Source organism: Salvelinus namaycush, chromosome 2 (genome assembly GCF_016432855.1).
Source record: "Salvelinus namaycush isolate Seneca chromosome 2, SaNama_1.0, whole genome shotgun sequence".
NCBI lineage: Eukaryota > Metazoa > Chordata > Actinopteri > Salmoniformes > Salmonidae > Salvelinus > Salvelinus namaycush.
Genome location: NC_052308.1, coordinates 63,577,886 through 63,591,491, shown reverse-complemented (window position 1 = coordinate 63,591,491; position 13,606 = coordinate 63,577,886). Strand labels below are relative to the sequence as shown.

Sequence of the window (13,606 nt, the reverse complement as noted above, 5' to 3'; positions counted from 1 at the left end):
GACCAGGGCCGTTTCCCAAAAGCATGTTAAGGCTAAGTTCATGATGCTTTTGGGAAATGAGCCCTGGTGAAAGCCATCTTAAAGACCTTCCACTCCATTGTTTTCACCTGTCAAGTCTTTTCAAATCATTGCAGATGAATGGGAGATGAGAATGATTTTGAAATTGAGAGCCTACATGGTAAATAATTGACCCTCAAATTGTGTGCAACTTGTCTTACCAATTCCCTTCATTTTATGAGATCTAGGAAAGAAAAAAAGCACTTCATTCTATGAAACATTATGCTGTGATTTTCAAACAGCATAGAGTTTATTGCTTGTTTTCTGCAAGGGTACAAGAGGTTTATAATTTCCGCTTTTATTTTTCTTATTTACAGTGTCAGTTGAAGCTCACAGAGCAGCTGATGTGAAAAAACTATGAACACACTAATAAATACAACAGACTGAAAAATGAGAAATAAAAACATGTTAAAATTTCAGACAAAAGTTTAGCAAATTTAATCGGAAGAAAACTAATTTACACACACAATACTTACATACACATAGAATAAAGGAAAGTGGGTTTTACACCATGTGAGAAATTGCACCGGTCAGCGACTAAATGTCGCAGGGCTCGGCTGGCAAAGCATGCTACGAGAAGCAACAGTCCATATTGTCTGATCTATTATCCAGAAACAACTCCACCTCATAAGACTGAGTGAAAGTCAATTATGGTTAGACGTAGATAGCAGAAAACAGTACTGTGTGTGTGCATATCTATACGCGTATATATCTACATAAAAAGTCAATCAGTCCATTAACTATTTAGTAAATAGATGGAAGTTGCTGATTATAAACGGCAACACAAGTCTGCGTGTGCAAAAATGTCTTGGTTTTTTTATGCATTTTATTCATTTTCTGTAAAATTTAAAAAAGGTTGCTTGTGATCCACCACATGAACAATATCTTATACTGTACAAAAGCACAATTTCAGGATACTTGATAATTGTCTATCTGAAGAGAATCTGCTTCACCTTTGAACACACTGGGACTGGGTTTATTTTATTTTGCATGTACGCAGGTGAATACAGTCCATGGTCATAGTCCACGTCCATTGCTATTAAACAGGCAGTATTAAAAAAAAACATTCAACAGAACTTTTTCGCATGTCAACACACATTTTGCTCAGAAGGGACAAAATAATAGCAAATAAATATTGTTTAAAAAAAAGTCCATTCATGCAAGGGTTGTGGTAGAGGCTCTATTAGGGTTATGTCTAGATGGTATACAGCATGTCAAACGGTGATTTTTCTATGCATTTTAGCTAACCCTAACCTTGACCTAATTCTCATAACCTGCTACGTTAATTCTCCTAAACCTACAAAACGTCCATTTTGACAAAAGCTGTATCCCTTTTAGACAAAACCCTCTAGTAGGGAGAGCGCTCTAGTCCCAACCTCAGTCTCTTAGTGGCCAAAAGGTTAAAGGTTATGCACTCAGCTCTCATTCAAGGAGAGGGTCACGGATTTGACCTGACAACGGCTTCCATAACCAGAAGATACTCCCCCCTTTCACAAGTCAGCCTCACAAAGAAAGATGACTTCACCTGAGAATACAGAGGTCTGTGATAACACCAACATGCTAGCAAGTAAATGAATAGGAAGAGGAACAAGCCATATACAAAATAGGTATGTATTTGTACACATATATACTCAAAATTACAGGTAGATATACTTTTTTTTATCTGTATATTTCCGTTGAATGCTGTATGGTTGGAATAAAATGTGGAATATTCATTTTAACTTAATATGAAGAAAGCACGTCCTTTGTCGCCATTCCGTTTGTAAAGTGCTCTAGAGCGGCAACGGGAGAAAAAAAACATCCTGCCATCTTAGGTTGGATGTCACTCTGAAAACACCGACATCTTCCTTGAATTGCCTTCAACTAGCCTGGTCCCTGGGACAGAGTTCCACTCACTAGACAACGACCCACTTTGAGCATTTGATAAGGAATTTCAAATGGTGTGATTTATAGGTACAGTGTGCTATAATGATGTTTAGCGTTAAGTTCAACTCAGACTTTCACCAAAGCGCAACATGTCTACTCTGTGTAGCTGGACGGGGTTAGGTGTTCAGGTTAGCATGTCCATTAGCTTTTGATGTCAAGAGGTGGCAGGAAGTTAGCTGTGTGAGATTGTATTGGTCATCAGTAAGACCTAGTTTCTCCTGGTTAGCTCATGGTCAGGAAACCACCCCCCCCCTGGCCCTAGTCATCTACTCAGCGTGGACCTTCATATTTCTCTCTCCCAGACCAAAGCCAACATACCTTCTCTGAAATACTCTCGTTGCAGTCTGGACCTTGGTATTCGATCGCACCAGACGACCCACAACAAAAGAAATGTGCTTTCACGGAACGCACATACTAGGGACCAGAGTTTTCTTCGGTTAGGAAAAACTCCTGGTCCAACACAAAACTGGTTCTGTGGATTTCACCGTTATAATGACATACAAGCTATTACAAAAAGAAAACGAAAAAACAAAATAAAAGCTGTCATTCTCGCAGGGTTTCAAGGTCAGTAATCGTCACTCGTCTGTAGCAGCTGAAAAAGTGATATTTCTAAAAAAGGATGCGGTGAGAGAGGAGAGTGCTCCCGTGTGGTCTGCCTCTCAGTCGGTCTCCATATTGTCCTGGGGGACTGGGCACCGGAAAGGGGTGTGGTCACAATCCTCATGGGCGTGCCTGAACGTTGCAGGGTTCCCGTGGTGACAGCAGAGTCTATAGTCTTGCTGCGCTGACCGCACAAAATACACACACGCTGACACACACACTTCCCCACTGATGTGTCACTCATTCCACCGCAAAGCCACACGTCTCCTCGATGGCTGTCAGCAGCTTGTCGTACAGCTTGTCATAGTGCTCGTAGGCGGGAACGTCAATCCGGTTAAAGCTGGACAGAGAGGAAAGGGCAGAGAGGGAGAGAAAAGTACATTTTTAGTTTGAGTGGACAGTTTTGAAGCACCTTTATAACTTTCCCTATCGATGAACGAATGACATTTCATTTGTGTCAAATCACCAGTTGGCGAGCCATCCCGCACGGGATGAATTGACGCCAACAAACATTTCAATAATTCACTGTGATAATTCTATCTTTAAACTGTTCTACATACAAAACATTAACATTGGATTTGGACATGCATTTAAAACCGGTAATATCATACGAGTTGGGGGATTGGACACCCTTTTCATAGCATGTCTTCGCCTCATTGACAGGCCATTGTAATTAAGAATATGTTGTTAATTGACTAACCTGTATAAAAAGGTTAAATGTATGGAGTAGCAGTGTGTATCTGTGTGTCTAAGCGGAGCAGTGGTACTTTAACTGTACTCACCAGGTGTGGGCTTTGGGTAGATTGTTGGTGTTGGCATCGATCTGGTGGATGGTGAAGAGCCTTGGCCCCGCGGCACCTGGAGGGTCACACACACACACACACACACACACACACACAGAGAGAGAGAGAAAAAGAGAGTCAGCATAAATTCTCAGGCTGTCCATCATTATATTTCTCTACACAGACAGACAGTTCAGGACAGTTGACCAGTTGAACTCAGTGTTTAGAACGTGAACAAAACACAACACTGGGTGTATATTTTATATACTGTATATTTTCGTTCAGAAAGCCAGCTGGGTTGGCCTCAGACACTCACAGGCAGGCGCACACGCAGACACACAGACAGACGGGCACACGCACGGCTTGAACAGAAAGATCAACTCTCCAACACGCACACTCAGAAACACACACAGCTGCACTCTGAGGTCTTCTGTTCCCCCAGGGTTTCCTGTCTGTCTGGATTTAACCAAACCCACTGAGGTCGTCTACGACACTGTCATGAAGACGGGGTCACCTCAGGCAGTCTGAGAGACTCACAGTGTTTTCCACTAGCGTCGCCTGTCGGCTATATAACCAGTTAAAATCACTTTCAGCCCGGTACTTTCTCCACTTAAATTAATTAAGCTACTTATTTTTCTTTTTTACAATTCGCGAGACAGAAAATGTATTAAAAACATATTCTAGCAATCTATTGATAGGACAAGTGCCTGTCAGTCACAAGGAAGCCCTGCTCGTTTGATAATCTGCTGTCTGTCCCGCCTCCCGGTACCTGGGTGTCTGTGTTGTGTACACTGTGGTTGCAGTCAAATTTCTTTACACAGAGGGAGAGCGCCTGATGCTCTCATCGTCTATGAGTCCATTTGCACGTCTCATATAAATGTGGTAACGATGAGTCGAAATCCACTTAGCCTATTATTTCTGGGCACATTCATTTATTTTCTTTTGTGTGTTTCATATGCAGCCACAAAGTGCTAGAGCACAGTCTTACTGAGCCGTTCATTTGGCTCCCTAACTTGCATAGCGGTTAGGGAGATAAATGCAGATAAATGATGAAAACAATCGATGAAGATGGTGAATCCTATTCACTGCAGGCACAATTGGTAGGGTAGTGGAGCGATAGCCTCACTCTGCTCCAAAATATAATAAAAGAAAGGAGATTGAATTGTTTTAAAAGCTAATGACACTTAGTGACTTCAGAAAGAATTCACACTTTGGATGGTGTATCAATAAACCCAGTCATTACAAAGATACAGGCGTTCTTCCTAACTCAGTTGCCGGAGAGGAAGGAAACCGCTCAGGGATTTCACCATGAGGCCAATGGTGACTTTAAAACAGTTTAATGGCTGTGATAAGAGAAACCTGAGGATGGATCAACAACATTGCAGCTACTCCACAATATTAACCTAATTGACAGAGTGAAAAGGAGGAAGCCTGTACAGAATACAACATATTCCAAAACATGCATCCTGTTTGCAATAAGGCACTAAAGTAAAACTGCAAAAAATGTGGCAAAGAAATTTACTTTATGTCCTGATTACAAAGCGTTATGTTTGGGGCAAATCCAACATTTCTGAGTACCACTTCATATTTTCAAGAATGGTGGTGGCTGCATCATGTTATGGGTATACTTGTAATCAGCCAGAACTAGGGAGTCCTTGCCGATGCACAGGCAAGATGCTGGAGGAAAACCTGGTTCAGTCTGCTTTCTACCAGATACTGAGAGATGAACTCACCTTTCAGCAAGACAATAACCTAAAACAAGGCCAAATCTACACTGTAGTGGCTTACCAAGAAGACATTGAATGTTCCTGAGTGGCCTAGAAACAGTTCTTACTTAAATCGGCTTTAAAATCTATGGCTAGACTTGAAAATGGCTGTCTAGCAATGATCAACAACCAACTTGACAGAGCTTGAAGGATTTAAAAAAGAATGTAAAAAGTATTGTACAATCCAGGTGTGTAAAGCTCTTAGAGACATACCCAGAAAGACTCACAGCTATAATTGCTGCCAAAGATGCCTCCAAAAAGTATTGACTCAGGGGTGTGAATACTTATGTAAATGAGCTATTTCATTTTCCATAACTTAGCAGACATTTCTAAAAACATCTTATCACTTTGTCATTATCGGGTATTGTGTATAGATGGGTGAGAAAAAAATATAATTTAATCAATTTTGAATTCAGGCTGTAACAACAAAATGCGGAATAAGTCAAGGGGTATGAATACTTTCTGAAGGCACTGTAAACACACCACCCATTCTCCATCACCACCCCCCCCCCCCCCCCCCCCCCCCCCCCCAACACTTTACCTTGTAAAGCCTTGAATCCCTGCAGTGGGACTCTAGATGACCCGGTAACAAACTGCAGCAATCTGGCCCTCCTCTCCTCGTCGTAGGACTCCACGGCCTTCCAGAACCACTTGACCACGTTGCTGTCCGTGGTGCAGTGCTTCAGGCGCGTGTTGCTCTTCCAGTCTGCTATGTCGATCTTCCCCAGGCCACACACTATCAACTGGGGTAGGGAGGAGAGGGAAGAAAATTGTTGATTAGATGGTTTGAAGGGGTGTATATTCATGGGAAATAGTATGGTAGCTGTCACCTTTCATGTAATTTAAAAAGTACATCCCAAGGTCTCAGATTCATCTTGGAACCCCCCCCCCCCCCCCCATTCAGGATTCCCACACAAAGATGTATGCTCTTGAGAAATGATGTCATGTTTCCAGTAAGTGAATAATTTCTTTCCTAAACCATGTTATATGCAACTGTCTACATACCTCTAGTTCCTTCTCGTCAAAGGACTTGAGCAGGTGCTGGGGGATGACCTCGTTGAAGCCCTTCTGCAGGGCCAGGAACTGAGCCTCGATGCCGTGGAGGAACCTCCAGTTCACATACAGCCTATAGAGAGAGAGAAGGTAAGACTTAAGTCAATATAAGTCCATACAACATTGCAACATGTGAAACCCCCACAGCAGTTCAACCAAAACCAGGGCTGGGGGATAAGTCTTTTTGCTATGCTGGTAATCTTGGGTAGACAGAACCAAATTCAGATTTGTTCTGGGGGGGAGGGTTGAGATTTGGCCTAGTGCGAGAGGCGAAGTCCTTTTAAATCCCCGGCTATCTTTCCCGAAATTCGAAAGACGCCAGGTAACAACCATCTCCGCTTAATGGTGATTTGTCCAAATAATCAGTGACGCAAAAACCAGCTCACCAGAGGAATTATTCCTCTTAACCCTCATATCCCATACGTCCCAGACAGATGGAACTTCAGTTACGGATAGGGGAAGAGACTCTAGTGCTGCTGACTGGCTGGCATGCAGCTACTGTCTTGGTCGGACCAGGTCTCTCTTGAAAAATAGATTGTATCAATGAGACCAACCTGAATAAATGAAGGTTCAATCAAATCAAATTAAAAAAATTAACCCCATTGGTTGTCAGAGGAACGACGTCACTCCATCACAAGGTATGCTTCAGGTGTATACTTGAGACGTGTGTATCGTGTCGGCCGAGTGTGTGTGTATCGTGTCGGCCGCGCGTGTGTGTGTATTGTGTCGGCCGCGCGTGTGTGTGTGTGTGTGTATCGTGTCGGCCGCACGCGCGTGTGTGTATCGTGTCGGCCGCACGCGCGTGTGTGTATCGCGTCGGCCGCACGCGTGTGTGTGTATCGCGTCGGCCGCGCGCGTGTGTGTATCGTGTCGGCCGCGTGTGTGTATCGTGTCGGCCGTGTGTATGCGCGTGCGTGGGACCCAGGCGGCGGTCTCCTCCGTACCTGACATACTCCTTCTTGGTGTCCTCGGAGACAGAGACAGTCTTGCCGTTGGGCTTCAGTTCGTGCTGGATGATCTCTCCGTAGGCATTGTGCTCCACACAGAACGTATGGTCCAGCACCCCCGTGATGTCATTGTCCCTGGAGGGGGGAGAAGACGGACATGTTAGTTAGTAGTCGGACGTTTTAGGCTGTCTTGTCAACAGAGGGCGCTAGTGTTGACGGGAGAGTAGTTGGTTCATGGTGGGGTTGTTTTAGTGGCATTTCATGGACACAGAACAACCAACATGTCAGCTCAAGGTTGGCGTTTGTATTTTGTATACAACATCCACACGTGCAAACGCCAACATTACACATGCTATCCTGTGTGTATTAATATGTGTGGCTGTGCTTGTACAGCATGTATGTCTCCGGGTGTTCACGTGAGTTAAATTGTGTATAATTGTGTCTGTGTACAAGTGTCTGTATATGTATGCATCTGTGTGTGTTTGTGTGTAGATGTATGTATCAACGCTGTGTATGTGTCCAGGCCTAAACACTATATATACAAAAGTATGAGGACACCCCTTCAAATTAGTGGATTCAGCTATGTCAGCCACACCCGTCGCTGACAGGTGTATAAAATCGAGCACACAGCCGTGCAATCTCCATAGACAGACATTGGCAGTAGAATGGCATTACTGAAGAGCTCAGTGACATTCAATGTGGCACCGTCATAGGATGCCACCTTTCCAACAAGTCAGTTTGTCAAATTTCTGCGCTGCTAGAGCTGCCCGGGTCAACTGTAAGTGCTGTTATTGTGAAGTGGAAACGTCTAGGAGCAACAAGCTCACAGAGCGGGACCACAGAGTGCTGAAGCACACAGAGCGTAAAAATTGTCTGTCACTACCGTGTTCCAAACTGCCTCTAAAGCAACGCCAACGTCAGCACAAGAACTGTTCGTCGGGAGCTTCGTGAAACGGGTTTCCACGGCAGAGCAGCCACACACAAGCCTAAGATCACCATGCGCAATGCCAAGAGTGGGCTGGAGTGGTGTAGCTCGCCACCTTTGGACTCTGGTGCAGCCTTTATTGGACCTATATAAATTCTAGCTAGTTTTGAAGCACATTGTGCCCTTGAAACTAACATGTAACCCTGTAAAGCTATTTATTATCAAAGCTAAAATGTTGATATGAATCCCAGTCATTGAAATGGCAAAGTAATGTGTAGAATATCAGGTTTTTACATTGTGTAAAAAGCACTGTTTCTAACTGAGATGCATTACATTGAAAATTGTACACTGTCTGTCTAAGAATGTCAGTGACGTTCTGAGTGACACCATGCAAATCAGTCATTCGTTCATTGATCACCTGAAGAAGCTCTCTCTTTTCCATTCTTTCTGTGCCCCCAAATGTTTGGACATACTGGTAAAGTTAACAGGTTGTTCGCTAGCTAGCTAATGAGGTAACATGACTGAACAAGTCGTTTTAGAACGGCCCACGGTTTATGAACGTAAAATGCGTCCCGTCACTGGAGATGCTTCCAGCTGCAGCACCAAATGAGCAATAGAAGGAAAAACAGAGAGCTGGTAATGTGGGTCACAGCTTTTGAACAGTTTGCGCTTTTTTCTCTAGGGCACTCGGAAACAGCGGTACAGTGAAGCCTAATCATTACAACAATTATCATCTGCCAGTGTTTTTTTTCCTTCAAGGCGCACTGCTGCTCCCAAATTTAAATTCCAAGTCGCACAGCAAAATATTTAGGAGCATATGTGACCAAAGTGGTCATGCGTTAGAGCCCCTGTACATGTCGGTGTCTCCTACTCACAGGATCCAGACCAGGCTGTTGTGGAGGTCTGGGTCCACTGACTCCATGTCGTCCAGGGTGATGGGTTTCCCCAGCAGCTGTTTGTAGAAGGGCAGGGTGAAGCCCCCGTCTATGTAGTGGCCGTGGAACACCGCCATGCCCATGATACGACCCACAAAGTGGAAGTAGGACAGGTGCTCCTGGAGGAAAGGAAAGGAGAGATGAGTATTGAGGTTGGCCATCGATGCATATTTTTTGGTTATTGACGTGTTGATTGATTTTTTGGTTATAAAATAAAATATACAAATTGATTTTTTGGTTATAAAAGCGTGATATAAATGTAGCTTATCATCATTATTATACCGAGGTCCCTCCCCTCTGACTTTCTCATCCAATGGGCTTGAGAAGGTGGTGAGAGGAAACGAGGAATCAAGAAAACGTAATTGAGATTCTCCCCATGTCTACTCCTCCACCTCCTTCAGTCTACAAGAACCTCCATCTCTTAGGAATTCTGTTGGTGGCTCGTTCTCCTTCCTCCTCTCTGTTATTATGTGTCTCTCCCGATGTATCCATTGATTCCTCTAGTTCTCTCTCTCACCGGGTTGACGGCGCTGTCTGGGTTGATCTGCAGGGTGTAGATGTCGTCTCTGGAGTACTGGAACAGGCCGTAGTAGGGGTTCAACATCTCATGGGACAGCAGGTACAGCCACTCCCTGTACGACAGACAGACATCTTGTTAGTCACGTGACACCGGCATAATATAATCATTTTTTGGGGGGTTGCATGTGGCCACATGCCTCCAAAAATATTCTGTTTGATGTATCAAGTTTTTTGAATGTGAATTTCCACAGTGGTTGTTTCTTTCTGGACTACTGTCCAATGAGGAAAATAAAATATTTTGAAAAGGCAGAATTTTTGGTTGACCTCATGGTATTATTAAACAGTGTTTTAGCCTGGAGGTGTGGATGACTGCAGTACCTGGCCACTCCTCCGTAGTCCAGGCCCTCCTCTCCTCTGAACTTGACCATCAATCTCTTCCACAGGTCCTTGGGACGCATCTTCATCACCTGGCGGTACGACTCCTGCAACACAACAAACGAGAGCATGGGTATGTTAATCTTGGGTGTATTCACTAGGAACCAAAGGGAACCAAACGGGGAGGAACCTACCTGAACCAGTCCAATAGAAACTCTTGTTTTTGTTGTAAAACATTGCTACGGTTTGCACTAAGGAATACACCCCTAATCTTAAGATGTGCCAACCTGCAGGCCATTCAACTTGACCCTCAATCATGCTGTTTCTGTTCTAAACAGCGCTTGTTGTTTTATGCAGCAGTAAGAGCAACAGTGGATTACAATGTTCCGAATTCGAATTCCAACACTGATCATGTAAAGTAAAGTCTGTTTTTTTTTTTTTTTTTAAGTGGGGCAGAGAGTACAACAATATGCGGTCGACAATTTACCATTGTCATAATACTCCCTCAGATTAGTCAATTCACCATCCAGAACTGTTTGACAGCGCTGCACTCCTCTTTCTCGTTCTCTCTCTCTCCTGGTAGACTAGGACCTAGTGGTGCCTGGGAGAAACCAGCAGCACCAACACCATGACATCTGTGCCTGGGCAAGAGAGTGTATGTGTGAGAGGGCTTCATGTGCACTAGCTCCCTTTACATTACGTAAGGGCCTTCTCTCTCGCTCACTCCCTATTTTCTCTATCAGGGTCCAGAGTAACTCAGGAGGGCTGCCATCAAAAACAAACTCCTGCCACCACAGCACAGAGCTGTGAGGAGTGTTGCAACTCGGAAGGCAGCAAAGCACGGGAAGCAGGCTCGAGGAGAAGCAGGAGAGTGAAGCAAGGGTTATTAGTTAGGAAATTACAGTGCAATGGTCAACGGCGAACAATGCCATCAGTCCCTGTTGAAAACCAGAGTCAATCGCAGGCAGGGCGCGCACACACACATACACACGCGCTCGCTTTGCTTTCTCGCACATCGTTTCCCCCCTTGCCGTCACGTCCCAAGGATGAAGTCATCTTTTTTTCTTTGCTCAAATTGTACCGCCGAAAGATGTCCGTCCCAAAAACTTGCCACTAGGCCCCCCCCCCCCCCCCCCCCCCCCCTCTCCTTCTTCCCCCTACTTTTAACTGCTGAAATCATCCTGAAAGAATGCCTTGCCGTGGAAGAACAGATGATTGGAGGAGGAGAAAGAGGAAACTGTGGTGTTTGAAGGGGCCTTTTTCACGGCGAATCGTAACAAATTTGGGGGTATTACCGCTCAGTTGTCGTAGGCCTTCTCTTGCAGACTGTAAATGGATGCAAAGCCACCTATAAAATCGTACAGGTGTGCATATTTGTAAACTTGTAACAGAGTGTGTTATAGTATGTTTATATATTTTTTTCAGTATAAAGCGCTTGTTTGAGTTTTATGAGCATGCACAGTACTATTGCATGTGTCATTTTTACATTTATGCATTAGTGTGTGTACAAAACATTAAGAGCACCTGCTCTTTCCACGACAAAGTCTGCACCTCAATATTAGGAAGGTGTGTACAGCCTACTTTAAAATGTATGCTTGATTTGTGGTGGATGAGTGAGTTACGCCTCTCAACGTAAAGCACTACCTATATACATGCAAATGCAATCCATTACGATACAGTATAAATTAAGCCATCAATCACACACACACACACACACTTGGATAGGGTTTTCACACAGCGTCCCTCAGTTTACCTCAAAGATCTCCTCGCGGCAGACCTCGATGCGACAGTGTCCTGCCTGGGGCTGCTGATTGGACAGCTCCTGCCGGAGGATCTTGAGCTTCTGGACCAGGTCCCTCTTGTACTTGGGCACGGTGAGGCACTCGGCCTCCTCGGGGAGCTGGGCCGGGGACAACACCGGGACCTGCGGGGGGGCCTGCTGCTCCTTCAACTGGTTCGACTGACGACTACTGGGGAGGGAGACAAGCAAAAATGCTCAATGTTAAATAGTACAAGATTGCAATATGAAATCAAACAAAACAATTGTAACACATGGAATGAAATGATTAACACCATCTTTCTCTCTCTCTATTGAGTATTGTTTGTGGAGAATACGGTGTTAAAAGTGCATATATCTCAGCTCGCTGTAGACAGAGGGAGTTGTGGTCTGTCTGTGCCTTTTGCCCTCCGCCACCTCATTCTCTCCTTCCCTCTCATTTTAGGTGCTGGCAGACTAATTAAATACGCAGCCTTCGCTTTGTAAGACACCTCCGTTTCCTCTTTAAAGCCTCATAGTGCCTTCAAAGTGAAACTGGCGCCTTCGTTGGTGCCCTCTGCCACCCTGACCCTGGCTAACTGCGGCTGGGGCCACCGCTGCCCTGGCTCTGTACCCACGTCAATCTATGCCCGTACGGGATGGTTACACGCCTGGGTGGGCCTCGTAAAAACACAATTCACCCCCCCCCAAAAAGGGCCAGAGTTTCCAACAGGACAGTACTGTACAGAAGACGGAGTCCCTAATAAAAGGACCTACTGTGCAGTAGCAGTACAGTTGCGGCCAAGCAATGGTGGTTCACAGAGAGGAAGTTCTTTAAACCTGTGTCTGAGAGGGGAGGCCACAGGCAGAACAGAACATAGCCACCCAAACACCCACTCTCTCTCACACACACACACACACCCTCATTCACCCTGTCACTCCCTCATTCTTCAGGGGTGGAAAAAATAAAAAGCGTGTTATATTTGGCGTTCTCCAAAGTAAAATGGGCCCAGTGTTCCGCCGGTCCGTATCCCTGTATAATCAAGTCAGCTGGTATTTATTTTATTGGCAGTGTCGAGGCCCTTCCATGTCAAAGTGAGGGTAAGGCTCGGCTCGCAGGGCTGAAAACCCCTAGGAACAAACACACACGGAAAATAGGTCCTTAAACAAAATAGAATGAGTTTCTCTTGGCTCGGGTTGGGAAGCCCTTGAACCATATAATAAAACATAATTTGAGCATTTTCGTCGAGGGCGCGCAGGGTAATTAAAAATAAATGTCGGTATAGTTAGCCGTCTCGGGTTCCCGATTCGGAATGACCTCGGCATATTTCTAACTGTAAATATAGAAGTACAAGTGCGGCTCAGTCGAAAATCACTCTGGCGCGGAGACACACAAGGGGAGAGTCGAGGGTTCCTTTCCGTGACGAGCCTCGATGAAATACAACTATCCGGGTAGAAAGACAAACTTTCAAATTCAATCTAGGAGTATTATTGTTATTCCAAGGTAGAAGAACAAGGCGAGGAGAGAGCGAGCGATGCCAGAACAGGATTCACTGGACTAAATCGGTCACGATCATGAAGTTGGCACAGGTTTGGTACCGAGGTCCCAGCGAATCAAAAGCTCCTTTATTGAGCCGGGCACTGGAAGTACTACCTAGGTATAACCTCCCTCTCCCTGGCTCTTTACACTTCGCCTGAACAGTGGGGAGAAGGCCCGCCAAGGGTCGTCCAAGCGGCACTGCCGTGCTGACTACTACCCACAAAGGAGTGTGTGTTTGTTGCGCTGGAGCTCAACCCTCAATCACCAATCATCTACCCTGGCTCCGGAAAGGAGGGGAGACATTCCCATTGGCAGTGGATGGGAAGGGATGGCCAAGTTCTCCCTAAGGGAAGACAAGGGAAGTATTGCACTATATAGGGAATAGGATGTCAGCCAATCACTACCCTAGCACCACAAAGGTAGCT

General features: G+C 45.0%; 1 protein-coding gene across 4 annotated transcripts in view; it reads right to left on the bottom strand.

Moving 5' to 3' along the window:
• Positions 1-265: 265 nt before the first annotated feature.
• LOC120065829 (E3 ubiquitin-protein ligase SMURF2-like) overlaps positions 266-13,606 on the bottom strand; it is a 66,790-nt gene continuing 53,449 nt past the window's right edge. For 2 of the 4 annotated variants that reach the window (XM_039016887.1, XM_039016899.1), the window contains exons 12-20: positions 11,639-11,852; positions 9,889-9,992; positions 9,509-9,623; positions 8,932-9,110; positions 7,129-7,266; positions 6,137-6,257; positions 5,673-5,874; positions 3,366-3,441; positions 2,824-2,923 (exon numbers count right to left, since the gene is read on the bottom strand). In XM_039016887.1, the coding sequence (XP_038872815.1) occupies positions 2,824-2,923; positions 3,366-3,441; positions 5,673-5,874; positions 6,137-6,257; positions 7,129-7,266; positions 8,932-9,110; positions 9,509-9,623; positions 9,889-9,992; positions 11,639-11,852 (1,249 nt within the window). Of the gene's footprint in view, positions 2,924-3,365; positions 3,442-5,672; positions 5,875-6,136; positions 6,258-7,128; positions 7,267-8,931; positions 9,111-9,508; positions 9,624-9,888; positions 9,993-11,638; positions 11,856-13,606 lie in introns of all 4 variants that reach the window. The other 2 variants (XM_039016880.1, XM_039016893.1) reach the window with 2 other exon arrangements.